Source organism: Lonchura striata, chromosome 1A (assembly GCF_050655825.1).
Source record: "Lonchura striata isolate lonStrDom1 chromosome 1A, ASM5065582v1, whole genome shotgun sequence".
In the NCBI taxonomy this organism is placed as follows: Eukaryota; Metazoa; Chordata; class Aves; order Passeriformes; family Estrildidae; genus Lonchura; species Lonchura striata.
In genome coordinates this window covers 19,856,721-19,883,451 of record NC_140741.1, presented here as the reverse complement: position 1 = coordinate 19,883,451, position 26,731 = coordinate 19,856,721, and the positions used below count along the sequence as shown (strand labels likewise).

The 26,731-nt window shown below is 38.2% G+C and overlaps 1 protein-coding gene across 1 annotated transcript in view; it reads left to right on the top strand.

The window, feature by feature from the left end:
• The window catches only part of LOC144246263 (uncharacterized), a 263,343-nt gene that overhangs the window by 197,693 nt on the left and 38,919 nt on the right, over positions 1–26,731 (top strand). The window contains exons 4-5 of the mRNA XM_085568825.1: positions 8,407–8,498; positions 16,319–16,437. Coding sequence (XP_085424951.1) covers positions 8,407–8,498; positions 16,319–16,437 — 211 coding nt within the window. The remainder of the gene's footprint in view (positions 1–8,406; positions 8,499–16,318; positions 16,438–26,731) is intronic.

Here is a 26,731-nt window from a genome sequence, read left to right as displayed (position 1 = left end):
CTCCAGGCCCATCACCTGCTCTGTTGTCATTCTCTAGACATGCTCCAGCACCTCAATTTCTTTCTTGTAGTTAGGGCCCCAAAACTTTACACAGGGGTGTGGCCTCACCAGTGCCAAGAACTGAGGAATTACCACTTCTCTAGTCCTGCTGGGAACCTGGGAATATATCCCACCCAAGACTCAGTTAATGGTTTGTTGGCTTTCAGTGAGCCTTAGTAATGCTTGGCAGACCATTAAATCATGGAGCCAGAAACCCACATAACTTTGCCATTTCAAACCTCTTGGTTATTCAGCTCATGGCAGCAATGCTGCTTTAAAAATGCATGGATTTAAGCACACAACTTCTTTATTTTCTCATTCCCCAGTCTGTATTTGGCCTCTGCCAGGTGCTTTGGTGGGACTTCCTTTAAGTTTCTGCAGCAGCACACCAACTTTGCTTGGGACACTACACATCCCAGAAGGAAAAAGATGCAGCTCTGCCAAGCAGACTCACACATCACAGTGTGCTCTCCTTAATGTCTCAAATCTTTCCCAGGGCTGATGCTGAACCAGGGCTGCCTGGGCTGTGCTAGCAAGGCTGGTGTTAATTATTGTGCAAGTGTTTATAGATTCCCTGTGCTTCTGGCTCCCCTTGGCACTGTGAGGCATGTCCAAATATAGGTAAATCGATTTCAGCCTTAAACCACAACATAGAGATTGCTGTGAGCTTTGCATAAAAACATCAAATTGTTATTTCCTTTACTCCTCTTTATTCCTTAATTCTGCTGTCTCCCCTTTATTTCAGTGTTCTTAACATGTTGCTCCTTATAATTCACTTCTGGGGCCTTCTAGTTATTAATTTTTAGTTAATTTATAATGATAGTTTGAATTTGATTATCTGAGAAGCTATTATCCATGCATGTCTTCATGGTAAAGAGCAGAAAAGTTCAACTTTAAAATGGGTTTGAATGCAGCACTACTGGATTTCTTTGGATAAACTTGGACTCTGTCCTAAAACCTTTACACACTGCTACTGCAACATGTAACTGACTTTTTTTCCCCTTTTAATCCTATTTTTTACATGAATACATAAATATGCATACTCCTTTATAAATGTACACTCACAGCCTTGTAGTCTCACAAAACAAAATGAATTTTCTTCGTATTCCCAGTTCAGATCAAAACCAGAAATGCCAGGCAGCTTCAAGCAGATTGGTGAGATTTCAGGTCAGGCTTTATAGACCAGATTGATACATTTGGGATTTTTATTTAATTATACAGAAGGCACTATCTTCCATCTTCTCTCTATAGAGAGTCACAAAAGTTTACAATCAACTGTAGTTCAAGACTTTACAACAGAGTAAGAAGGTACATGTAAAGTGCAATTTCTGTTCTAAATACATCATGCTTCATCCTCAGCTGATGATTCTGCCCTGTTCTATGTAATTCCTTGAGAGATTTCAGTAGTATACTCCAGAACTAAAAAAAAGAGTGATGAGGATGAGGCATTTTTGAAAGACAGAAAAATTGAGTGAGAGATACATTCTACATATTCTTGCAAGAGGAAAAGGACTAGGAAAGAACTTGCCCAAGGGTCAGAAATACAGACACTTATGTGAAGTCTGACTCTAAAAGCTTTAGCACCCAGAGAGTCTTAAGTCCTCACCTGCATGACATTGACTTCAAGTAGAATTAAATACTGCAGTAATTACTCTTCCAAGTTCAACACAAAGTAGCAGCTCAGTCCTGCCTGGTGATGTGCTCCAGCCTCCTGTTTTGGATCTTTCCCAGTGGACATTATTGACTGTGTGGCACTTAAGTTGTAGCTCAGTGGAAAAGAAATGGCAGTGGTAAAATTACTCTGTTGAATAAAAACCCATGAAAAGTTATTTCAGAATGAGAGGTCAGGTGACACATCACAAAGAGGCTACAAAGCACAAACAAAACTTGTCTAAAGATAGACAACCCCACAAGATTAATATAACTGACTTTGGTTCTCTCCTATATAATACACAGGACTGTCTAAATGACAAATGGTTAACAAAGCTACTGCAGTCCCTGTCCTCCACCAGAGATAATGAATCACAACAAGGAAGTAGAAATAAGGCCTATAAAACCACTTTCCTAATAAAAGAGGATACTTTTGTTTGTCAGTGTCTTTTGATTTAGTTTGGTTTTTAACATTCGATGATACCCAACAAAGCACTGAGTTCATGTACAATTCAGTGGTTGGTTTATTTTTCCTGTTTATATGTATATATATTTTTGGCTGCAATTTTTACCCTCTGGAGCTATTTCTATTTGCTCTTATAGATGTAAATGGCAAATATTGTGCATGACAAAACCTTCTAAAATTGAGTGCCCAGAGTAAGTATAATTCCTCTAATAACTTTTCTCCCAAAAGGTATGAGACAATCACACAGCATATGCACAATGGTAGATTTGTAGTCATTATCTCCCAAATGTGTTTGTTAACAACTAGATTCTGGGCAAGCAACCCAGTATGCTTGAATATATTTTGGCTCAAGAAATACCAATGAATGTCATAAAAATGTTGTCCTATTTTATCTGAGAGAGGCTTCATTTTGGTTTTTCTTTTTTCAATTTAATTTTCCATAATACCTTCAAGCCACCATTTTCTCTTACTAGCTTATTTGGGAGCTTGCAAGAATTTGAAGCAGAATGCAGAATATGTGTAAGAGCAATGTCATTTTTCTAGCATAGCAGTGTTGCATTTCTGTAACATAGCATCACTGTGTTTGAGCCTCCAGTAAATGAATATCACACTGTAGCTTAATAAACAATTTTACATTATACACTGCTGTAAAGTCTGCCAGGGAATTGATTCCACAAGCAATCCTCTGATGCCTGAAAAAAGCAGGTATGATCATATAAATACATACACAAAGGCTTACTGAAACTAGATAGGATTAATTCTATACAGGCAGTGAGATTAATTCCAAGGATAACAGCTTTTTTGATAGAGAGGAGGGAACTGCTTTGAGGATTTTGAAACAACTACATGAAAGCTGAAGGTATTGAAGGTATAAGCTCATGAGGAAGGTTCAGAATCTGTGAATTTCACGTCAATTTTATCTGAGACCTAGATAATAAGATATGTTTAAGGAAATTAAGATTAGTTTTGTCTTAACACGAAAGCATTTAATACCTATCAATAAGAATTTGGTGTGCACATGTGACTTTCATAGTAATTAGTGAGACTGGAAGAAGTAACCCAGTAGTAAGAATTTTTAGTAGTAAGAATTATCAGTCATCTTTCTTTTCAAATCACTTGAGGGTTTTATAACATTGCCTGACTTTGCAGGACCTTTTTGGATTTAGTATTTAGAGACAGTTCTCCCACCACAATGAGATGTGAAAACTTTTTGCAGGAATCCCTAATTTTTCCTTTTCAATAATCATAACTGTACAGAAATTATAAATTCATGTACAGAGCTCTGATACACATATTTACCTATGCATGCATGACAGGGCAGATGGATGTGAACAATGTGTATGCAAGCACATGTGCATATTCAAACACTCACCAACTCATGCACTCACTAGGAACAGTGTATGCAAGTGCTCTATGACAGATAAACACTTAATGAATGGTCTAAGTTCTGCAGGAAAAATTGAAAATACTTCAATTTCTTTTGCTATTTCAAAAAGAGAGCAAGAATTAATAATGGCTTAAATTGTGAGGCATGTTATTATTATTATTATTATTGTTGTTGGTGTTGTTGTTACTTCCTAGTAAAATAGCACAGAGAATTCCAGTTTTGCCGCAAAAGTGAGAGCAAAATATTAGGTCACTGTTTAACAACTGTTTAACAACTGACAGCTTGCCTGTCTAAGGAAGACTACAGAATAACAACAACCTGCAGACAGACTTTATTCTCTGTAAATTATTCTAACACTGTTTTAATTTATAGGAAACCATAGAATTGAAACTCCTCGGAACTCATTCCTCTGCAGCTGAAAATGTCTTTTTTTTTTACTAAAAAAGCAAGAAGGTAATTTGGGATAGAAAAACAGTGCTGAATTTGAAGTACTAGATTGTAAAAAAGCTATTTTTGAATAATCTGTAATATTGATTTGAGGGATTTTTTTTCCTGTTTTTGCAGAAATTTTCTTCAACTGTACTTTAAAAACTTTTAATACAAGGTTTGTGGGGGGCTGTTCTCTGCATGTCAGGCACTGTGCAAACACATAATGAGAAATAAATTCCTTCACCAAAATGCTTTCAGTCCTACCTGGAATTTCTAAAAAGACCTGGCTTTTACATCACACAGCTATTCAGCAGCTACTTTCAGGGTTTTATTTAAGCCCCTCAGGAAAATTCACCCCAGATTTTTATCCAAGAGGGATAGAGAAGGGAAGTACAACAGTTTGGGTGTTGAGCTAAAAGTACCAGATGGGAAGATGCTCTTTAACACCAAAAGGACATTTAACTGCATGGAAGTGTGATATCCATGGAGATAGGGAGATTAAAGTTGCTGTATCCAGAAGTAGTTCTCTCTCCTCATTTTCAGATAATCCACCATAGCTTCATCTATTATTGTTCTTTAGAGTAGTGGAGTGGGTTTGAAGCAAGCTGCCTGGTTTGAATGGACCACATCCAGAAGTTCCTCCTTCAGTCTATAAAATGCAACCCACCCCACAGGCACAGGAGGGTCAAAACATTTATTTTGCCCCCACACAGGTTCCTTTTCATCCCCTTTCCTACTGCAAATAATCGTGGCAGAGGCATTTCCTAAGCAGAATACTGCCTTGCAGGGGCCATGCTGGTTGAATCTCATGTGAATTGTTTAAATTTACGTGGAAAGTGAAACAAGTCAAATTTCTGCTTTCTGGGATAACATGTGAAGGAATAGAAAGGGAGCAAAGCAAGACAGTGTATCTTACCTAAAATAATTTAGTGGTTAGATTTCCTTAAATGATATATATTAATCTAATAGCTTAAGAGCGAGAAAAAAAATTGTTTATGAAACAGTTTCTTCTTTATATCTTTTTAATACTAACCAGAGTATATTTGTAGCATTTAGTGAATCATTAAGTGAAGATAGAATTTCCTGAAAGTAAATAACTGTTCCTGCTATTTTATAGACAATTTTGTGCTATTTTGTTCTGTTGTGTCTTAGCTATTTTCAATTAAAATGAAAGTGGCTTTGTGTAGTAAGAGGACAATTTAAAAAAAAATATATATATATATCAGAGGCTATTTCATCCTCTGGATTCCAAGTGCATTATACTCAGGAGTTACTTTATCACTGAAATGGATTGACCCAGTTGCAGAACAGTGGGGAGTCAGAGACAGAGGCAAGGGATACTGAGTAGTTGTGATGTGCCTGTCAGAGAGGTCTAATCCAACTCCCCTGGACTCTATCCTGCATTTCAAACATCTGTAAAAACACATGCATGTATAGTATTTTTCATTACACCCAAGGAATCAGAAAAGTCTGTCTCTATTTAATCTAAAGTGGTCCTTCTGAATAGGTTTTTGGCTGTGTAAGTTTGCAGCTAAATTCTCTGTCTTTTATTGTAGAAGTGAAGAGTTCAAAGCCCAAGGGGTTTTAGTTTATTAGGAATGTCTCATATCTATTATTCGTGCAATTTCAAACAGATAGCTACATTTTCAGCACATAATTAATTCTGACATCCAAGGGTACTAACCACACTTAACAAATATATTTAATCTTTCTTTTATTTAAGCAGATACTCACTGCAGTTATAAGTTAATGAAATTTGAAGAAAAAATTTTAAAAAATAAATCTGTGCTTTGTGTCAGGCAGATCTGGGTGAGCAACAATCACAGAGGTCAAGTAAAAAGCTGGCTGGCCACACACAAACAAGCAGCTAACAGATATTTTGTATGGCAAAGAAGAAAACAGGAACTTCCTCAATTTGAGGGGAAAACCCAATAGTTTTCCTGTAAAACCCTACACATATCTTACTTGTCAGAGAACTAATACAAACCCCTCAGTGACATTGATGGAAAACTTTAAATGGCATTCAAACTTTAAATGAGGCCTTAAATCTCTTCAGTGTGGGCCACTAAAAGTCTCCCATCAATCAGTTTGTGACTGTGAGCTTGTTTATCCCTTGCTACAGAGGAAACTAATTCTACAATCACTCTTTCCCCAGCAGCAGGACTGGAAACTGAGAGTGAACAGGTCTGTGGCCAGAGGAAATGGACAGAGATTGCTTGGAGTTGATGGCTCCTGCAAAGACCAAAGTGTTGTGAGATTTTTCCTCACTCTTTGCTGCAATCCATTTGTTGCAAGGGAGAGGGGAAAAGGAGAAAATAGTTTCAAAGGTCAGTATAGTGAATCTTGAGCAAATGAGCTCTAAACTAGGCCAGATGATAAGGAAAGAGCAGTACTCCTAGTCTGGAGTCAGCCCAGGCCCAAAGTCCAGGTTGGCTGCAGTGGTCAAGGCAGTATTTCTCTGCTTTTGCCTGTCTTAACTATATCTGCCATTCTCCTGAAGCAGTGAGAGAAGGTGTCTTTGTTCTTCATCACTGTCTGCAGACATTAGGTCACTTTGTGCTGTGGAGCAGGTGTCATGCATACTTAAGAACCCATCAGGACCCATAAAATATTTAGATCTGTTCTTACTTATGCCAGGCCTTATCTTCAATTTCCAAATTCACAGTGACAAGAAGGAACTATGTACAGACCGATTGCAAGCAGCTTTATTGGACACAACTCAAACAGGTGGAGAGATGCAGAGTATCATTTTACCTATATCCAATACTGCTATGTATGCCATAGCCACTTAGCTCCTTTGAAAACATATTGAATCCATCCCTCCTTCAAAGACCCAGCAGAGAGACCATAAGCCCTAAAGGTTCTGTGGGCTTTTAAATCTCCTCCAGGAGTAATCCATAGAGGAACTCTCCATAAGAGAGAGAGCCTTACATTACAGAGCATTTTATCCCCAAAAAGGGGAGCTGAACATGATGTTCTTGGATTTATGTTGCAGAAGATAGATAAATATGATTATCCATAAATAATACAGCCAGGATGAGAACAGCTCTCCCAGCTAGCCGGACAACGCCCCTGCCTACGGATGTGTCCTGGGGTCAGGTGGACTGTTCCATCTCACCCCCAAAAGATGCATGGTTCACCTTGCACCTCTGTCCCTCCCCTAAAACATCAAGTGCCTGTAACCCCATTGGCCTGAGACTTGTTCCAGCCCACCTTGAAGCCCCCTGAAAAGGGGGCTCTGAGGGGCTGGATGACTTCTTGGAACTTCCTCCCCTCTCCTTGAGCATCCTTTTGTCTCTCCCCTCTCCCATCCTCTCAGGCCTCGCCACGTGCTGCGTTTGGCAGCACAAGGCAGGACCTTTCTGCATCCCCAATGAACCTCATTCCCCAAGAGCAGCCTTGAGAGATCTCTCGTCTTCATTCACCCACACCGTCCTGGAGAAGCACAGCTCGCTACAGATTTAGGCATACAGGGACAACAGATAAATAAGATAGGATATGGGTTTTACAAGTGTCATATCACTTTCATTCTCTTTAATTCTGTCACAATACAAGAGCTCCTCCAAATCTGTCTTTTGAAAGGCACATTGACATGTTCTAGCAAGTTCAGAAGCATAGTGACGGAGACTCATTTTTACAGGGAAGTACACTGGAATTTATACCTTTTGCAATGCACCTTGATGTCTGGGAACCCCACTTCTGAGCAGTGAAAGGCAGCTCACCTCACTGCTCTGTGTCTTGGCTTTCCTACTCTCCCCACATGGACAAAAGAACCAAACTTACTCCTTTTTCAGGTCACTTTGAGATCTCCTGCTTTAAAATAACTGGGTTTGCCAAGGATGTCAGGGGTCACCCTGCTGTGACACAATGCCATTCTCTGTTATTCTCTGTGTCAGTGATATCTTTGTAACCTATGTCCCTTAGGTGTTCTGACTTCTACAAAAGCAAGTATTTTTAACCTCTAAGGAAAGCTTGTAATGACATGGCCTGCCTTGAAAGGAAAGAGTGAGTCAGGGAATTCATAGTTTGTCAAACAACAATCACTTTGCTGTGTAACCTTAGTCCTTGAAAGTCCACTTAAGAAAAAAACCCTTATGTTTCACCTAAAATGTAAATTTTTTATAGTCCAATCAACTTCAGGTGATATGCACAAAAGTGAAAGACAGAGGAAATCAAACCTGTGGTAACATTATGTTTCTTCTTCTTCCTTCCTAGGACATTTGAGTCCATTGGCCAGTTTCAAAATAAATTTAACAAGAGCGTAAAGAATTCACAGATACTCAGTTTCTGTAGGTTTTGTGAATGAAAAAAAAATATTGGAGACACCTTAAATTAGGCATTAATGAATCTACATCATGATATGGATACACCATTCTTACAATTATGGAGTCATAGTACAAACATGAGACAAGCAGTATCACTTTATCCTCCCCAGATCACCCCATCCCTTATTTCAGCCTGGAGGCAGCATCTCAGTTGACTGTCAGCTGACAGACCTCGTAAACATGATGATGGAGGTGACCTTGAGTGAGTAACTTATCTTCTTTTTTTGTTTAAAAAACTGATATAATAATAATAGTAACAATAATAATCTAATATGTACTTCACAGGGGAAGGTAGCTTAATGATTGTTTATGAAGTACTTCTAGATGAGATCTGATGATGAAAGCACTGTGCAAGTGCAAAGTATTATTATTTTTTATTATAGCTTACGGCTATGTAATTGATGAAATAGTCCAAACCTAATCCCACACAGACTCACTTCTGCACTATAAACCCTGGTTATCTTCATGCATAGACAGCTGATACTTGACTTGCCCTGATGACATTAACTGCATCAATGGTCTCTTTTTGTTACTATTTCTAGGTTCCTCTTGTTGCCATACTCCTCCATTATCTTTTTTTGGCTTTAAATTAAAATTGTTTCCTCCAGTAACTAATAATGCCAGCAAAAGCAGGTTTTGGTATTAAATCTGGGTATTAGGTGGCAGCTATCACTCTTTAATGATTTAAATTACTTGGGCCCATAAAAATTATTTAAGCATTCCTGAAATCTATGGGACAATGCTAACACAAAGCTGTGGAGAGTCCAGGCACCTTTATTTTTACCACGGTATCTGCATGGGAAAGGGTGGCCCCACTTTAGCTGGGGAAGAGACGATAGATGCAGTGGACAAGGCAAATAAGTTCCTGCAAAATTCCTGAAACCTAAGCAATGTTGGAGAGTGAATTAAAGGTACAGACCATTAACAGCAGATCGCAAGGAGTCCTAGTCAAGTATTTTAGGTGATTTCTTCCCATTTATTTGTTGGAGTCTGGAGGACTGACAGTGGCAACTAATATCTTAGGACTGATAGATCATCGTTCTTGGTGTCCTTCTCTGCCATATGGGCAAAGAAATTTTTTTAATTATCACATGACTGAGATTTTAATTTGCTGAAACACTTACAGATTTATCACAAGTTAACACTCTCACTTCCCAGAAATTTTGTGGAGGATATTATAGACATTGCTCAGGCACTGAACCACAAACAGCTAGCATCCAATTCCTAATTTCTTCCATGAACCAGAATTACTGGATTTCACGTGTATGGGGAAGATGGCAGGAATAGTAGAGCAAGTGATGCCAAAAGCTTGACAGTCCTTCATGAGCTTAAGAAAGGTCTGTGTTTGGAAGAAACCTTTGGAATGGTGAAGTGCACCAAACCAGCAAAGCAAAGTCTGGAACTGAGCTTTGTCCTCTGTGTGAATGCACCAGCCTGCTTGCAAATAGTGTGTGACTAATGCAGAGCTCATAGATGAGTCAAACACTTGTCTGGGGACACTTAAGAAGGGCTTTTTCACGGGAAAGAAGGATATGGAGAATGAAAATGACAGACTAATCAGGGCTGTGAGGAAAGCAAACTTGAATGGAAAGAATAGTAGAATCAAAGCTCCTCTTGACATTTTTCCCAGTTTGCTTTGACACTGAAGAGCTTTCAGAGAGATTTATCTTAAGACAGTAGCAAACAAAAATCTATGAAGAAACTCCCAAGAGGCAAACTGAGATCCTGACCTGTGTCTGGTGTCTTTCCTGTCTTATGGATTCCAGTTGCTCTGTGTGACCCTAGTGCCATACAAGGTTTCACAGAAATTACAGAGCAGAGCATTTTAACAGGAGACACTGCCAGGCATGCTGACATTGGCTGAGTAATTCCTTCAGCAGAAAGGAAGAGTGGAGCCTACTGCTGCAATGCCAGCTCTTCTATGCCAGCACACCTGTAAGAGAATTTGGATTTTGTGGTGAAATAAAAATTCCTGTTCTTCCTGAGTACAACAATGGGGTCTCATCGTGGCTATCAGTGCTGCTGGGTTGGCTTTGTGTCCATGTGCCTACAGTAGGACTGTGCTGGGGATGGGGGCAGGCAAGCCCAGGCTACACAGAGCAGCAAATTAAAGAGTGTGACAAGAGCCTCTGGGTATCCTGTTTGCCTAGAGATTCTCAAAGATAGTCTAAGTGTTGACAGCACCCCTACTGTGACTGAGGGAAAGTTTCTTTAAGGGTCACAAGATTTCATAAATAATCTTTCCCCTACCACTTCTCTGTATGAGGAAAAAATTAGCTTCTTTCTGAAAATACACAAACAAATGAATTTTTGCAGTCTTAGAAATGATAATGTTACAGTTTTTTACAGGCAAGTGTAAGTAATCACAGTGTTTGGGTTTGCTTGCTGTATTTTTTTCCTTCAAAAGCCTTCATGTCTATTTAATTTGTTTGAGATTTTACCTAGGGTCTTGTCACACCAGTTTACAATTTTCCTGGTGCCCTGTGTCCTCAGTATTCCAGGGGCTCCTAGGAACCTTATTTGTGCTGCCCAAATGTTGACTGAAAGGGAGTGAGGAAGAAGGAGATGGTTCTTTGTAAACTCCAATGGTAAACAGTCCTGAGACCCTGAGAGACACACAAACCTGACTGAAGAAAACAAGTCATGATGTAGAATCTGTCATCCTCAGCACCAACAGTGTAAAAGGGGACAGAATCTTGCTAGGGAGCTTAATGAATTATTTCCATGGCAGCCAGTTTGCAAATCTGTGTCTGCAACCCTCATTAAGAAGAACTTATTAACAAAAATCTATCCTGAAATCAGAGGAGGTACCAAAAGGTAATGGCTCACAAAGCACAATTCTAACTGCAAAGTTCCATTTCCCATTTGCTGTGTCCTCTTGCCCTTTTCACTGTACTGGTCTCCTTCTAATGTCATAGATACTCAGTTTCAAAGTAAAGGAGATTCAGAAAAGGCTACATCCAGATGTGTGCTATATATTTGCTAGGCAGAAAATGAAGAGCTTGAAGAATGCATGACAAATCGTTCTCCATTCTGTGTGCTCTCATAGACCAGGAGTTAAACCAAGTGGTAATCAATGTGCCCTTTCTTCTAGAAATGCTAGGAAATCAAATAGAATCTTAATTTTACAATCATGTCTATATGTAGACCTTCCTTCTTTTTTTTTTTCTTGCCTTGTTCTTCCTCAGCAGAGTTGGTAAACGTTTGCATTCTCAAAATCCTTTACTACTTTTCATAGTCAATTCCACTCCATTGCCCCCAAGTTAAAGTGTCATAGAGAAATGCCATATAAGTGATGGGCTTCAAGTATTAACTGGAAGTTAAAAGTGAGAACAAGAATTCAGCAAAGGAAAGAGATTTGGGCTACATACCTCTTACTCTGTGTCAGCTACCCCTGCCTTGCCTTTCCCTACAGAAGAGGCTGTGCTCTCTTGCAGGAGGATGTGGGCAGACCCATGATTATATGCTGGAGTAGCCAGGGCCTTGCAAGCTGGGCAGCTTCAAGGGAGCTGTTGAGGTTAATGGCCAAAAGCAAGTTTCTTCTTGCCCCTAGAGAGAGAGATTCTGATGTCATAGCTCAGATCCAGAATAGCTCCCCTAGAAAAGCACAGAAAGCCTCCCAGTGGCACAAGTAAATCCCTTTCTGTTCTTGCCAAGGTTCATCCTGCCAGCATTGTCAGTCAGTTGGAGCCACAGAAAAAAAAATAGCTTTTTGCATGCTGTATTTAATGGAAAGAAAATCCTCTGTCAGGTTTCCTTGTTCCACTCTCAGCATCAATCTTTGCTTTCTGCTTTATTTATACAAGGAACTCACCTTGGCATCACGAGAGCTTTCTCTCCAGAGAGAGCACTCCTATAGCAGTTGTGGAAGAAGCAGCTGGGCCTTAGATGAGTATTAATCAGTAATTGTAATTATATAATGAATATGAGAGCTTTTATGCTTCTGCAGGACATTGTGCCAAGATTTTAGCTCCCTGACAATTCAGCTGTGGCACTCTATCCTTCACTATCTAGTCTGTGGGTCTGTGGGCTGAGTTTTGCCCCTTAGGAAGATAATCAGTCTGTTTTGATCCAGTTGGTGTTTTCGTTTTGTTTTGTTTTTTTGTTTTGTTTTGTTTTTGCCTTTTTTTTTTTGTCTTTGTTTCTGTATTAAAATATGTCAATAGTTCCTGCTGATTCTGCAGAGAAGTGTTTCAATCTTGACTAGTGATCATCACAGTATTCTTGTGAGCTCAAAGACAAAGTTGTAGAATTTGCTCTAGAAGAGAGCCTAGTGGTGGTCATGTCATGTCAGGTGCCCACATTAAGTGACATGACATATTAATGGACGTTTTGATGGACCTCTTTATGGCCTTTCTTCCATCCTGTATCCCTTTTCTCCGGACTTCTGCCAGGGTCAATTCACCTGAGGTCACAGGACAGTGTCCCTAACCCACAGCCTCACAGAAGTACCCACTGTATTGCCTCAAAAGTCCTGCAGAGCTCAGCAGGTTTTTCCAGGGAATGTGACATGCAGGAGGAAGGAGCCAGTGGGACAGACAGTCTGCAATGTCCAGGGCTTGCACAACAGCATGGGGAGCTGGGACCAGTGCAGCTGCTCCCCTGTGGCAGTGAGTACCTGCTGGCTAAAGAAAGTTCATTGCAAGGAAGACATTTGAACTCGTTTCTTCCAAATCTCTGAGTTATTGCCAGCTGCAAGAGGATGAGCGCTGAAAGTACACATGGAGGTCAGTGTTTGCTCATTTCCAGATGGGTCCCCTCCCTAAGAAATATAGCAAGCTCTTCACACGTGTGGCAAAACAGTTCTGCAAAGCTCTACAGGAATGTCCCTGCAGCCATTTTAGCCTGCTCCCTGAAGGTTGCCCTCATGGGAGATGTGTCAGAATTAGGCAATTTGGGCGCTTTGGTAGTTTTCTCCAGGTGTCCCAGACAGAGCACACCATTTTGCACCTGGTGCCATGTGGTGTCCCTGCAGTGGCACCTTCATGGCTTATGAGAACAGTGTTGAACTCAGTGCCCTGTTGACTCTCTGGTTTCTGACTCATTGACACGTTTAGCCATGACTTGGAGGGAGATGAACATTTTGTGGACTACTGAAATGCCTAGTGCAGGTCTCAATATGTGTTTTCTAGGGACAGACTGATACCCGGATGAAGATAAAACCATCAGTGCCAAGCAGAATTAACAGTGTCTGGAGAAAGCCAGTCACAAATTTCCAGCATCTGAAATGCAATTATAGGACAGTATATTGACAAAAAATTGTTGGAGCAACCTAGTGAATCAGAGAATTTACAACCTTCTGGCCTCATTTCATTTTTTCTTAATATATAGAGACTTATTTTATTAGGGAAAAAGGCCTCCCTGTTTATAATGCTTTTATTCACCTTCTCAGAAAAAGGAAACAATTGAAAGAAATAAATAACCTGATGATGTCTTGATTCAGTATTTGCAGTGAACAGCCTGGGCTGATGGTACTTTTTGCAGAACAAAGAGGTAGACAAAACACGATGAATACCCAGAATGGCTGAAGCCCAAGGTATTTTGGACTCGGATGCAGGAATAAGCTTTTAATTTGTGTTGAAAAATAAACTGGGCAAAGAAATTGAATAAATAATAAATATGTCTTGTGGCAGCACAGCAAGAGGCTTATTGTTTGCTTTCTTCTAAAGAGGGACTGTACATCGTGTTCTTCCCACACAAGTTCCAAACAACTTTGTTTGGACTGAGAAATTTAAATCCATGTTTCTAAAACAAATCTATCTAAATATTTTTATATTAACAGCAGTACAAGAAAACCCAGCCTGCCTGCACTTTTTACACAGCAGTGATATGTTATTGTTATTGTTGCTGTTAATTTTAGCTGCTATTATTGCTGGTGACAGTAGAAGAGGGTCCATGGCCACTGCATCTCATCCTCTGCTGGAGGAGACCATTCCTGTTCCAGGCAGGCTGTAGCATATAGATGGAATAGAAAATATTATCCCAAAATTCTACAGATTTTTTAATAAAATGGTGACAGAACAATCATACTGCAAACTCAAGAAACACCTCTCAGGACCATAGACCTAATAAATACACACTGGTATTCATATGCAAGTCTAAATGGCAGGTTTAGAACTACTACCCTTAGATATAAAAAAAACAAAACAAAACAAAACAAAACAAAAAAAAGCAACTAACTGAACAAAAGCCAAACCAACAAAACCTTCATAAACTTGCCTCAAAGCATTTAGTCTACTTAAACAATTGAGAAAAAGAAGTGTGAAAGAGATGTCACTTAGTCCTTCCACTGAAGAAGCCAAAAGGTAACACTTAATCTAACTCTACAGTTTTTAAAGTGTTCTTAGAATCCAAAGTGTGTTCAGAAGAAATGGCATTTGCTGATCAACTGTATTTTTAATGCATAAAATGGCTGCAGGAGCAACTGTGATGTAATTCAGTTGGTATGGTGAAGTGGGGAGTGATGGAGCAAAAGTATCACTACATACCCAGGAGTGTATTTATCTCTCAGTTTTCCTGCAAAACCATTTTGTCTCCAGTTATAAAAGTTTATCTGCTTCTTAATAAAATCAGTAAATTAACAATAATAATTCCATCTCCTTTATTAAAAAAGCTGTAAGACATCTCATTTATTCTGAGTGTTGCAGGCATGAAACTTAAGAAAAATAATTTACTAGAGTTGGCTGGATCTTTTGAACAAAACATTTTTATCTTGAAAGGCGCACTGATTTTTCCAATTAAATATTTAGCAAAAAAGTTGAATATATTCCTATTGTTTTTCAAGACTTATGAAAAGTGTTACTCCATTAAAAATTAAGATTCTTAAAATTATTATTGAAAGTGATTAGCAGGAGGGAAAATATCCATAACCATTATACTTGATTTCTTAATAATGTTCTCTGAGAAAATCTGCAGGTAAAGGTTATTAAAAAAAAACCTGAGTAAAGGTTATTAAAAAAAAACCTGATGGAATGAAAAATTGCCCTAAACTTTTCAAAAGAGAACAATTATTCTTCCTGAAAGCTTTTGTGTGTGTGAGTAGGCAAATGAAACTATTTTAATGGTTTCCTCAAGCTTTCTCCAGAAAATTCAACTTGTATTTTAAGCTAAGGGCTATTCCACTTGTTCCTTGCATAAAGAATGGCTCTTCTATGAGGAAAAGTATTTTTTCAGGATAACAGGAAGAGTGAAAAAGAAATTAAAAAGAGTCTTTTGTGCATATCAGGAAACACCTTAATATCATAAATGAACTAATGGATCCAAGGCATATCTGAGATGAGGATTCACCTCAGCTGCTTTCAGACATTTGAAAGTTTTCTGAGATGGTTTAATTCATTCTATAACAGTTGGAATCTGAAATGAAGTGAACTCTCAGAACTTTGGGCCTGTAAGTCAAAGCTTAGAATTTAACACAGGATTTGATCTGAGACCTTGGACAACTTAATTTCTGGAAGCCAGAATATGGTTTTATAGTCTAAAGCAGAGACACATTAAGCTAAGTAGAGGAAAGTTAAAAGTTTTAGAGTTTAAGACATAAAAATTGTAGTAGTTACAAAAGTAAACAAGGAGTTTAGAATGCAGTACTGGAAGTTTGTGTGTCATAACATGATTGGCTAAGAAAGCTTACGCTGTAGCATGAGTCTATAAGACTAAGTATTTAAGGATTGTGTCAAAAGCATAAATATCCTTGTTATCAGTGTTTTATTGGTCAATAAATCCTTAAAAGGCCTTGTAACTAAAGGTCTAGTGACCTTATAAGCCATCCAGTAAAGATGTGAGCCAAACTGACCCTTCCTGCCTATGTAGAAGATAAGAAAAACAAATCACATTATCTAAAGCAACTCAGAGATCCCGTCTCAAATTCCTTCAAAATTCCTCACATATAACCAATGGAGGGAGATAAAAATCATGGGCTGACAACCCACTGTCTTCAGGATATACCTACACTCCTAGCTTAGCTGCAGGTGGAACCTGGATAAATATAACTTCTGGGTGAATTCTTCTCTGTCTGTGTCTCTCTAGGCATTGCTACCAGCACACAGGAACCTCTCCTTTTTCTGTGGTGGAAAAGAGATGATCAAAGGTGCTTGAACAACAAAACAAAAAGACATTGCTTGGATATGAACAGCAAAAAAATATGGGTAATGTTTCCTGGCTGTGGACCCAAGTGAATGAGTCTGTTTTATTTAGATTGTAGCAATTTCTACTGACTCAGACCACTTAACTGCTTTTTTAGCTGTCTCCCTAAATTTATGGAAACTAGATATGCAAACTATTTTTTAAAATTTTTCAGCATATGCAGTAATTGAAATCCAAGGGTTTTGCATCTTTGGTGTGATAATGGTTCAGAGCAATGGATAAAGAAATGAAATGTCTTAACGCCATAAATGGAAAAATCATATTTAATCTTAAAATGTACTCTTTATTAGTGAAAAGTTCTTACACTTGGGAATGTACTTCACAGGATGACTCTGAACTGTTTAGATCTCCCCGCGCTGTGATATTATTCATATATGCCTTGTCTGCCCCTTCAGTCCAGCTTCTCCTCTGCAGATGACATTTGTTTGCAAAAGAGAAGCAGTAATAAAGTTATGCCTCCCTTTATACTGGCAATTCACAATTCTGAAAGACACCTGCCATCAGCAGAAAAAGAATCCACTCCCTACTATTTCATATCATTTCATGCAAATCTTGTTCCCTTCTCAGGCTTTATGCAAGCAGATCTGGTCTTTTGTTTTGACTTGCAGGTTGTGGTGCCATGCAATGACGACAAGACCTCAGCTTAAAAATCCAAACCCAAGCTGTAGTCTTTAACTTTTTGGAGCTCCTGCTCACTGAGCTGTGTGTAACTCTCCCTGTGTTATCTGGCTGAGTCTGCAGCAACTGCTGCTGCGGAGCTGCGTGGGAGAAACACCGAGGTGTGGTGGTGGAGTTACTGCAGTGAGTCCTGTCTGATGGGCTGTGAAGTCAGCAGATTTCCATCCTCTGGGCCTCTAGAAGTACTTTCCTCTACAAATGTGCTGAAAGAGCAGCAGTTCTTCCACATAAACCCCAGGCATTTTTTTTTTTTTGATTTGCAAAGAGAAAGAAAATTCTAATTGTCATTCAATAATGTGGGCAAAAACACACAGGCAAAGCCAGCAGTTTATAATCTGTAATAAGTAAGCACTCCCAGAACAAGCCGTATTTACAAGGAAAATTTGACACAGGGTTAAGGTAGAGAGGGATGGAACTTCATATACATATTTATACATGACTGAAAAGAGGGAAGTCTGTGCTTATTGTGAGTTGTGCTGGGATTTGTAGCCAGTTTCTAAGCAAAGCTAAACACTTTTAAAATGTTTGCTACTGAGTCTACCTGCTTACCTCTACCATCATCTGAAAAACATGTCAAAGAGCTTGATCAGACACTTGAACTTTTGGACTATATTTTTTTAAGCATGGTAGAAGAAAAGATACTACTACCTGAATTTTTGGCCACACAGTCCTTTATTTCCCTCTCACTTTCCCTGACAGCTTTCAAAAGATAACTCATCCAAGTTTCTCAGAAAGCAGTCTTGAGACTCCTTCCTGTGCAGAGAAGTTGATCATATGGCAATTTTTGTGTCTTCTGTCTACAGTGACATCACAACATTAGGTATTGTAAACCCAGGAATGTTCTCATGAAACTTGAGAAAAACTTCATACCCTTGCCCTCTATCCCAGAGGGATATGTGTGAGTGCATGTGTAATACACCTAGGTTTCTGCCAGTGGGTAGCTTTACTGATAGTTTGGTAGCCCTAATAAAATTTTTATGTCCTATCAGAACAACAGCTGCTATTCTTAATTGGTCCCTGAGATTTAAAAACACTATATACTTTGGTTTACCATTTGGTTCACCTTCCTAGTTAAAAAATCATTTCTAGCTTATCTACTCCCACTTCTCAAAAATCCTATGAAAAACCCTGTAAACTTATGTTGTGGTCTAACCCCAGCTAGTAACTAAATATCCCCAGCCAAAATCAGCACAATTTAATAACCAGGTAATAAACAACAGCCATGGCTATATGCAAACCCTCTCTTTCTTTGTATTGCCCTAAAACCAATAACAATAAGCAGTTCAATGTGGATGGTATTAAAGCAGATTAGAAGCAGCTGTTCACAGGGGCTGAACCAGATTTGCAACTGATATAAATCAGGGAAAAAAAAAAAATCAATATCTTTAACTGAGTGTGGTGGATACCCTCTGAAGATTTGGGCTGCTGCTTTTCATGTCTGGTGGATTTCTTCTTGCTATTTCCTATTTAAAATGGCTTATAAATGACTTATGCTTTAGAGAGAGAAGGTAGCAATGTCAGCTGGTTTTGTTGGACAGAATTTTTGCCAAGGCTATTACCTCAAAAGGTTTGCATCAGTAAATTTGGGAGGAGATAATTTTAAGGAGTTACTAGTGATGTCAATCTTTTTTTACTACTCCCCAAAAAGTAGGGATATTTCCCATGTAGCAATTTAGCAAAGCTTCAAGCTATTGTTTAATTAAACAGGGATAAGTTTTGGGGATGATAACGTATGTGAGAAAGATCTAATGTAAGAGAAGAAGCCAAATATTGTTATTTTTCCTTCAAGAAGCTGAAAGGCTTGCTATGTTTTTAGACAATGCAAAAGTGGGGCTTATTTTCACAGAAGACTTTCACGTAAAACAAATAAATTCTTCTCTCTTCATCAGTCTGGAAATATTTTAATGTTGGTATAAAAACAAGGGAACATTTCCAACAGTAGTAACTGATATCTGCTTATTGCTGTATAATTTTCTGTTGTAATCTCTGTGATACAATTAGAAAAAGTCTTTAATGTGCAACTACAACTATTTATCATTTCATTAGGCTAAATATTTGCAGATGATAAAGAGGACTCAAGATTTCTAGGCCTGACCTTTAAATAGGAGTTTAACACTTGATATTTTGTTTGGGTTTTAGTGAGGGTTTATTTGTTGGGGTTTTTAGTGTCTTAAAGTTGGGACTCTTAACCATGCAGAACAGGAAAGACTCAAAATGTTTCTACAAATTTTGATCGTGAGTTCTTAAGTCAGATGGCAAATCTGTGCAACTGCAACTCATAAATGTCTTGTGTAGTTTTCCACAGGACAATTCAGATGGGAGGGGATGTGGCGTTGCTTCTAGTTGATCTTAGTGATCAGAGCAACTTTTTCAAGGCTTGATTAAGTTAGATCTTAAGCTTTCAAGGATGAAAATTCTGCAAACTGTGTTCAGGCTTTTAGAATAGTTAATTATCTGCTTAATGAAAACCTTGGCTACAGACTGTGTCAATCTGTCCTGGTTCAATTTAGGAGCCCTGTTTTTCCTTTTTATCTATACACCTTAGAGAGTGGAGGACACAAATCCCTCTTCTTGGTAATTTAATCCTAGGCAGAAGATTGCTTTTACATCTTCCCTAAGCCTTCTGTTCAGGATAGAGTCGATCCCCATGTAACCTCACTCTCAGTCCAGGAATCACACTGGTTGGTTTAGTTTTTATTTGGTTTTGATTGGGAGTAGTTTCAAACTGGACAACCAAACTGAAACGTTCAGGAAATATGGCCCCATTCTATCTCTGTTAAATAATCTACTATCTGTTTATAAATACATAGGTGTGTAATAAGAAGCAGTAGTAAGTATATGTTGTAAATCTTTTCATCTTGCCCTGTCTTTGGTTTTTCTTTTTTTTCTTTTTTTTTTAATTGTAAATTCTTCAGAAGTTGAATTTTCTAATTTGACCCTACAGAACTTAAGCCAATTAGGTGTGAGCACAATAGAGGTAATTATTAGAAACATCAACATTGTTTTCTGACAGTAAAATCCTGCCAAGAACAAATAATAAGATTATTTAATTCTCTGCAACTGTCCCCAGCCTCTGTCACTGGATACAACAAGTCAGGAGATTACTTAGCCTGAAAAATAGTATTTAATCCAATTGTAGCTGAATAGAGGTTTTGAGGTAGATGGAATAACTGCATTTGCATACAGTATTGTGTTGTAGTCCTCACAGCAGTGCAGAGGAGGCCCAAATATGTTTGTATACTTGGTTTTTGCAGTATTAAGTTGATATTTGATAGAATACAAAAGCAGTCAAACAATATAAATAAGTCCTTGATGGTCACTGCCTTACAGCTCAGCATAATACAGTGATATTTCATATGACTATAACAAATAGAAATGGAATGCATAGTCAAACTTTCTTCCAAAAATTCAAGATTTTTTGACCTAAAGAATAAATATATACTAAATATTTGAAATTATCCAAAAATTCTCACAATTCCTGCAAAGTAGCTATGCATCTTTGGTGTTAGAGCTAGAAATGACAGGACATTTCACCTGCTAAATGAAAATAATTACCTTTTTTCTATCAAGACCAAAGCAATAAAATGAAGATATTTTTTTGTGAGCTGCTGCTTCTACAAAAAAACTACTTTTTCACTTTAAGGGTATTGACAGATGGTGATTCCTAAATTGGAAACCAGGTACCAGCTGTGGTCCTGCTGTCTTCAAGCTACTCTTGACTCTGCCAGGGTCTGCAGTGTCTCCTCTGAGTACAATGGATCAGCTGATGGAATCAAGTTCCTTGAACACTCCTCTGAATGCAGCCCTGCAGGCTGAGGGTTCACAGTGAAAACAAACAATGTGGACAAGTGAGAATCACTTGGAAAGCCAGCCTCAGCTAGTCAGGTTGCTCTGTCAGATTCTGAGTGTGACACAAATAATATTTATGCCCAGTACTTAGAGCAAAATGGCATCACTCCATTAGTATTGCAGTACTGAACACATGCCAGGAATGGTTATGGGGCACATCAAAATTGTTCTAAAATTGTCTGCAGAAATTAATGGCTGTAACCACTCAGTTCCCTCTGATCACTACTACATTTAACACCAGCAGCACACTTTCAAAACTCACAAATAGGAAGGAAACAAATGCACTGAACCTCACATCATCATCAGCAGCAAATTAACACTGTAAAAATTATGATGCAAATATGAAACACTATAATCAGATGCAGCTAGTAGTTCCAGTTAGCTAATGGAGGAGATCTGTAGATTAGGTGTATCCCTCCCATCCTTCACTTTCTAAAGAGAAAAAGCTCACCTGCATTTCAGATGAACTGGAAAAATCCTGTGACAGTCTAATTCTCTCTTGAGCTCTGTGGTAACAGGGGGAGCAAAGTTACCTCAGCAATGAGTGCTGCTCCTCACTTGCAGCTATGTGGTAAAGCAAGTACAGAATGAGGTGGCAAATTCTGATAACATAAAATTAAGTGGGGTGATAAATGTGCCATGTGGAGTAGCAGAATCACCAGAGAGTACTAAATGATTGGGCAAAGAAATGGCAGGAAAAAAATTGGTGCAGGTGGATGTAGGATAATGCAGACACAGAAAGTCTGTTCTAAATACTATGTGCTGATTTATACAAATATGTCTATATATAAAAAAAAAAATCTTCCCAATGCCATAGCTGATAATTCTACTAAAATGTCAGCTCTTCACTTCTTCTTTACTCGGTCATGAGTAAAGATAAGTCATTACCAAAAAACCCAGGAAAGCATATCAGAAAACTTTTGTGTCACAGTATTAATCCACAGTGAAACCAAATCAAGAAGAGCCAAAGAATTTCTGGTTTTAGCCTCTTGAAGAATTGATGAAGATTCAAAAAGGTGCAGAGAGTAGTGATAAGAATGATCAAAGTTATTAATGCTTTCCACTTGAGGGATATGAAATAAACCAGGGCTCATCTGCATAAAAAGAAGAGATAGTTAACAAGAGCAGAATATGGGGCTGTGAAATTATCAGTGGCGAGGAGATGATACATGGGGAACCATTATCACTGGGTTTTGTTAACATACAGATGAGAGGCCATCAGTTGAAATTATCACAAGGCAAGTTCCACCTAAATGATAAGATTTTTTTTCTCACCTTTCAGTTCACAAAGTGTCATTAAACCCAGAGGTAGTAATTCTGCCTTAGGATAGTTTTGAAGTACATGTTACTGGTTCTGGCCAGCAGATAAAAAAGAAACATGATATGTTTGTTCTGCTCTTAGGATTTTCCTTCACCATCCATGGCTAGATATAGCTGGAGACATTTTAGGGGCTAAATAGGCCTTTGGCTTGATTTTCTCCCTGTTCTTCTTAAGTACTAAAAATCATACACATTTGCAGATGAACCAGAATCAAAACTCTTGTCCTTGCTATAAAGGCTTAACATGAACTTTTCCATCTTAACATGACTAGCTCTAGAATTCCTGGCATTTTTCTTCAAGCACTTAATACATATAACTGCTAGAGACCTTTAACTGCTGCAGATGTCCTAAAATCCTAATCTGCTATAGAAACTCATTCCCTGCTTCTTCTTTAAAATGTAGTTAGTCTGGAGTGGTAGACATGGTATACTGAAGGGAAAACTTTAACAGAGATGCATTGAGTTTTATTTTGAAGATTCTGGGGGTTGGTTTGTTGTTTGTTTTTTTTGTTTTTTTTTTAATTACAATTTCTTCTTAATTAACACTTGTGTGCAGTGTTACTATTGCTCCTATGAACCTCTTTATGCACTTTTTTGGCATAATTTTTACCCCATGGGCTGCAGAGCTTAAGTCCCTTGTTTGTGATGCCTACCTTGTTGAGTGTTCTATGCCATGTGCAGCAGAGAAGCAATTCTCAGCCATCTATTTTCCTTTTGGATTAAGAGATATTTTACATCCATGAACCCTGAAAACTGGAATCATTGCTGAGACATATAATTTAGCATCAAAAGCACAGTAGGACTTCTTGAGTGCCCTGACAATAACCCATGTGCAGGTGCACAGCCAGAAAGAAAATACACATGATGAATGAACCAGGCTTCTATTGCTGGCATCTGTCATTAGTTATGAATAGAAAAATAATGGATTTGTGTTAGAAAACAGCTTGACAGGACACGTTACTTCATTTTCTAAGGAAAATGAAAGCAGTGTAATGTTAGTACAACAGAGAAGATCATCTCAGTGCAATATATCTTTACACTTAGCTTAAGGCCATGGTTCAGCTCTGCAAAATTACAGCTAATGTACAAATATATTCCTTTTTGTTAATTCTAAGCTGTGTTTTAGAGCCAAAAGTTAACACAGCAAACACAGTCCAAATATGGGGAAAGGACCTGAATTTTCTCCTAACAAATCTGCCTTCAAGAAAATTTTTAACTAATTTTGAGTGATGAGGGTAGAGTCTGCCTTTAATAACAAACTGACAGTTTGAGATTATACAAGTTTTATGGCGCACAGACTATTACTTGTGATAATGAACAAACTAGACAAAAAGCAGCTGGGCTTTTAAACCCCAGGTTGTTTGTAGAGCTGACAGTTAGAAAAATCTCTTTATTTTTACCTCCAGCTGGCCAAATTGCTATGAGAGTTACAAGAAGAGAAAAAAAGTGAAACTTGAGTTGGTAATATTTCTTTTCTTTTAAAAGAGGTACATTTGAACACCACACAAAACCAAAATATAAAAAAAAAAAAGTAGTAAAAATCTTGTAGGTTATGTTCAATTCCCTAAATCACCCTGTTTCCTGAGTTGCTCCTCTTTTGCTCACCACAATGTCAGTTCCTAGAGATTGCTTTACCCACCAGATAGATGTGGGCATCTCTAGGATTTCCGTGACCTCAGGGGACCCAAGTGTCCTGAAAGTGTCTGAAGCAGAGGGAAACTGGAAGGAAAAGTCATAAACTTTCCTATTTAGGGGAATGAGTGGAAGTAAAATTTAAAATTCAGTGGCTCTTTTTTTGCTATCCTTTATTTTTCCATTCCTCTTCCTCATCTGAAGTGAAGCCCACAAAATATTTCCACCTCCCATTTATATCCATGGCATTAAGATCCAGACCCCTTTTCTAGTTGAGTGATCCCCTAATAGGCACCTTTCCCATTCTGTTGCTAGGAGAATATTTTCCCCTTAACATATGGTTCTTGTTATGCTGTAATTTATTGTCACACAGCTATTTGGTTGTTTAAAAAAGTTATTTTTACTGCCTTTCAGAAAGGTCATGTATGATTATTCTTGTCACTTTCTTTAATGAACATAGGTGGTTGGGAACTTAGACTAAATACAAAAAGTAGTGAAATATTAATTTATTCAAATTTAGAAGGAAGGAAGAAATATTTCTCAAGACAGCACAACTCTGAGGTGGTTACTCTGTTGTCAGCACAGAGTCTGCTTCCTCTGCTGCTGTAGCTCTTGGACACAGTGACATGTTCCATGGCACCAACAGTCAAAGTTTTCAAGTGCCATGTCATGGTTTACTTTTACGTCTTGACTCAGCAGTGTTATTTCTGAGATTTATTTATCTCTGTAATTTGTTTTTTAATGAACAGAACTTCCCTTTTATACAGAGAGTGTGTAGACTATTAAGTCCTTTTTAAGCACTTGTTGCAATGGTTTATAGCCATTTGAATTCAAAAATCTATTTAGATTTCTGAATTCAAATAAAAATCCAGCCTCTCTGGATAGCAATTGCTCATCAAATACTGATCTTTCCAGTGAAAACACGTTAATTCTTGAGCTGATTCCAGAAAGTTTGCTCTTAACAAAATGACCAAGAAGACTATCATATGAAAGGTAGAGGTTAAAAAGCCAATTATCTTGGTGCACAGTGCATGGTCTGAAAAGAGAAAAACTCATTTCAGATGTTTTATATGTTTGATCTTGCATAGGGCATATTTTACTCTTCAATTGAATATGAAATATTTAGTAAGAAGCATCTTGATATCCCACCTTAAGTAATATAAATCAGAATAAGGAAATGCCTGTGAGATGTGTTCAAGAGCATGGAAAAATCCTTTATACACTGCAGTTTCAGCAAGAGTTACTCTCCTTCCTGTACCAGTGCTGGCACAGAGGGCAGTCTGAGTGTTCTCCTTGTGGCAGTGGCTACCAAAATTCTCTAACCAAAATCCTTAATTACAGCCCACATGTACCTTTTCCCTCTGTCCTTCCCTGCAGGTATGAAACCAACTACAGAGCCAAGGTGCAGAGCATGCTTTGTCCTTCTTGGAGCTTATGAGCCCTTTAGTGGAGCCCAGAAACCAGAGAGCACAGCATTCATTCAGCATATGCAGCTGAAATTGAACATACCTCTTGCACATAGTTACTTGGACCCTACACCAATGTCTTTTCAGTACTTTTATTACTTTTATATGTAACAGAACCTTCTGCAAAGGTTATTGTAGGTTTGTTTGGTCTTTATTATTAGTCTTATGCTTTTGAAATTAAGGATCAATAGTGAAATAAGGTCTAAATAGTCCATATTCTCTAACATTAAGTCTATTGCAAGATAATTTGGCAACAGACAGATACAAACTACGGACAACTTTATTCTGTTTTGTGTAATGAACATTAAGTGCTGATAACATCAGATAAAAAAGTGAGTTGCATTCTCTGTGCATAATTCACTTTATTAGAGGCAGTGGAGCACAACTTCAGACATTTATTCACATTCATACAACCTGATCCTATGATGATGTTTATGCTTACAGCAAAATGGAAATACTCTTTGGAGATCAGAGCAGACTGGAAAAAAAAGTCAACTGAAGAGGAACCATGGAGTTTTCATATAATGATTTAACTTTGATCACAGAGATCAGAGTGTTCTACTCAAAAAGCAAACAGGGAATAATTTAAAATATTTATTTAAAATGGAGAAGAGGAAAAAAGCCCTCCTATGACATGTACTTGCAATCATGTTATGGGGGAAACATTAGAAATGCTAGTTGATGACAAATCCTTTAATTAACATATGGTAATTGGCTTAGGTATGCAGCAGTCAAAAAATTAGGTAGCTTTTACATATTTAAGATGTTAGAATATTAATCAGAAAAGAGTTTATCATTATTATCAGACCAGAAATGATGCAGGCAGAATAGTCAAGCAGAGATTAGCTAGAATATGTTTCCCAGTGTAAATCAGGCTGCAAATTCATCTGTTTCTCTGCTAACTATTATTTCTGGTACCTATTCTGCTACCAAGGGGAACACTGCTCACCACTGCTCTCCACCCAGAGATGGAACCCTTGAACACAAGTCTTGTAGTGTGTCCATCAATTCCTTATCCATCCAATCTTTGTCTCGCCAACTGAGAGACCCAGACGTGTCAGATGTATTTGTCCCAGCCCAGATAGTGTGTCAGCTGCTCTTCCCTTATCCATCAGTGTTGTAACCTCATCAAAGAAAGCCACCAAATTTTTCAGGCATGACTTGCCCTTAGTGAAGCCATACTGGCTATCACAAATTGTGTCTTTATTTTTCATGTGCCTTAGGATAGTTTCCAGGAAGATCTGCTCCATAGTTGTGCCAGGCACTGTGGTGGGACTGCCCTGTAGTAGCTCTGGGTAGAAATCAGCTATAAAGAACATGTGAAGAACAGAGTTTCAGGCAGATTGCAAGG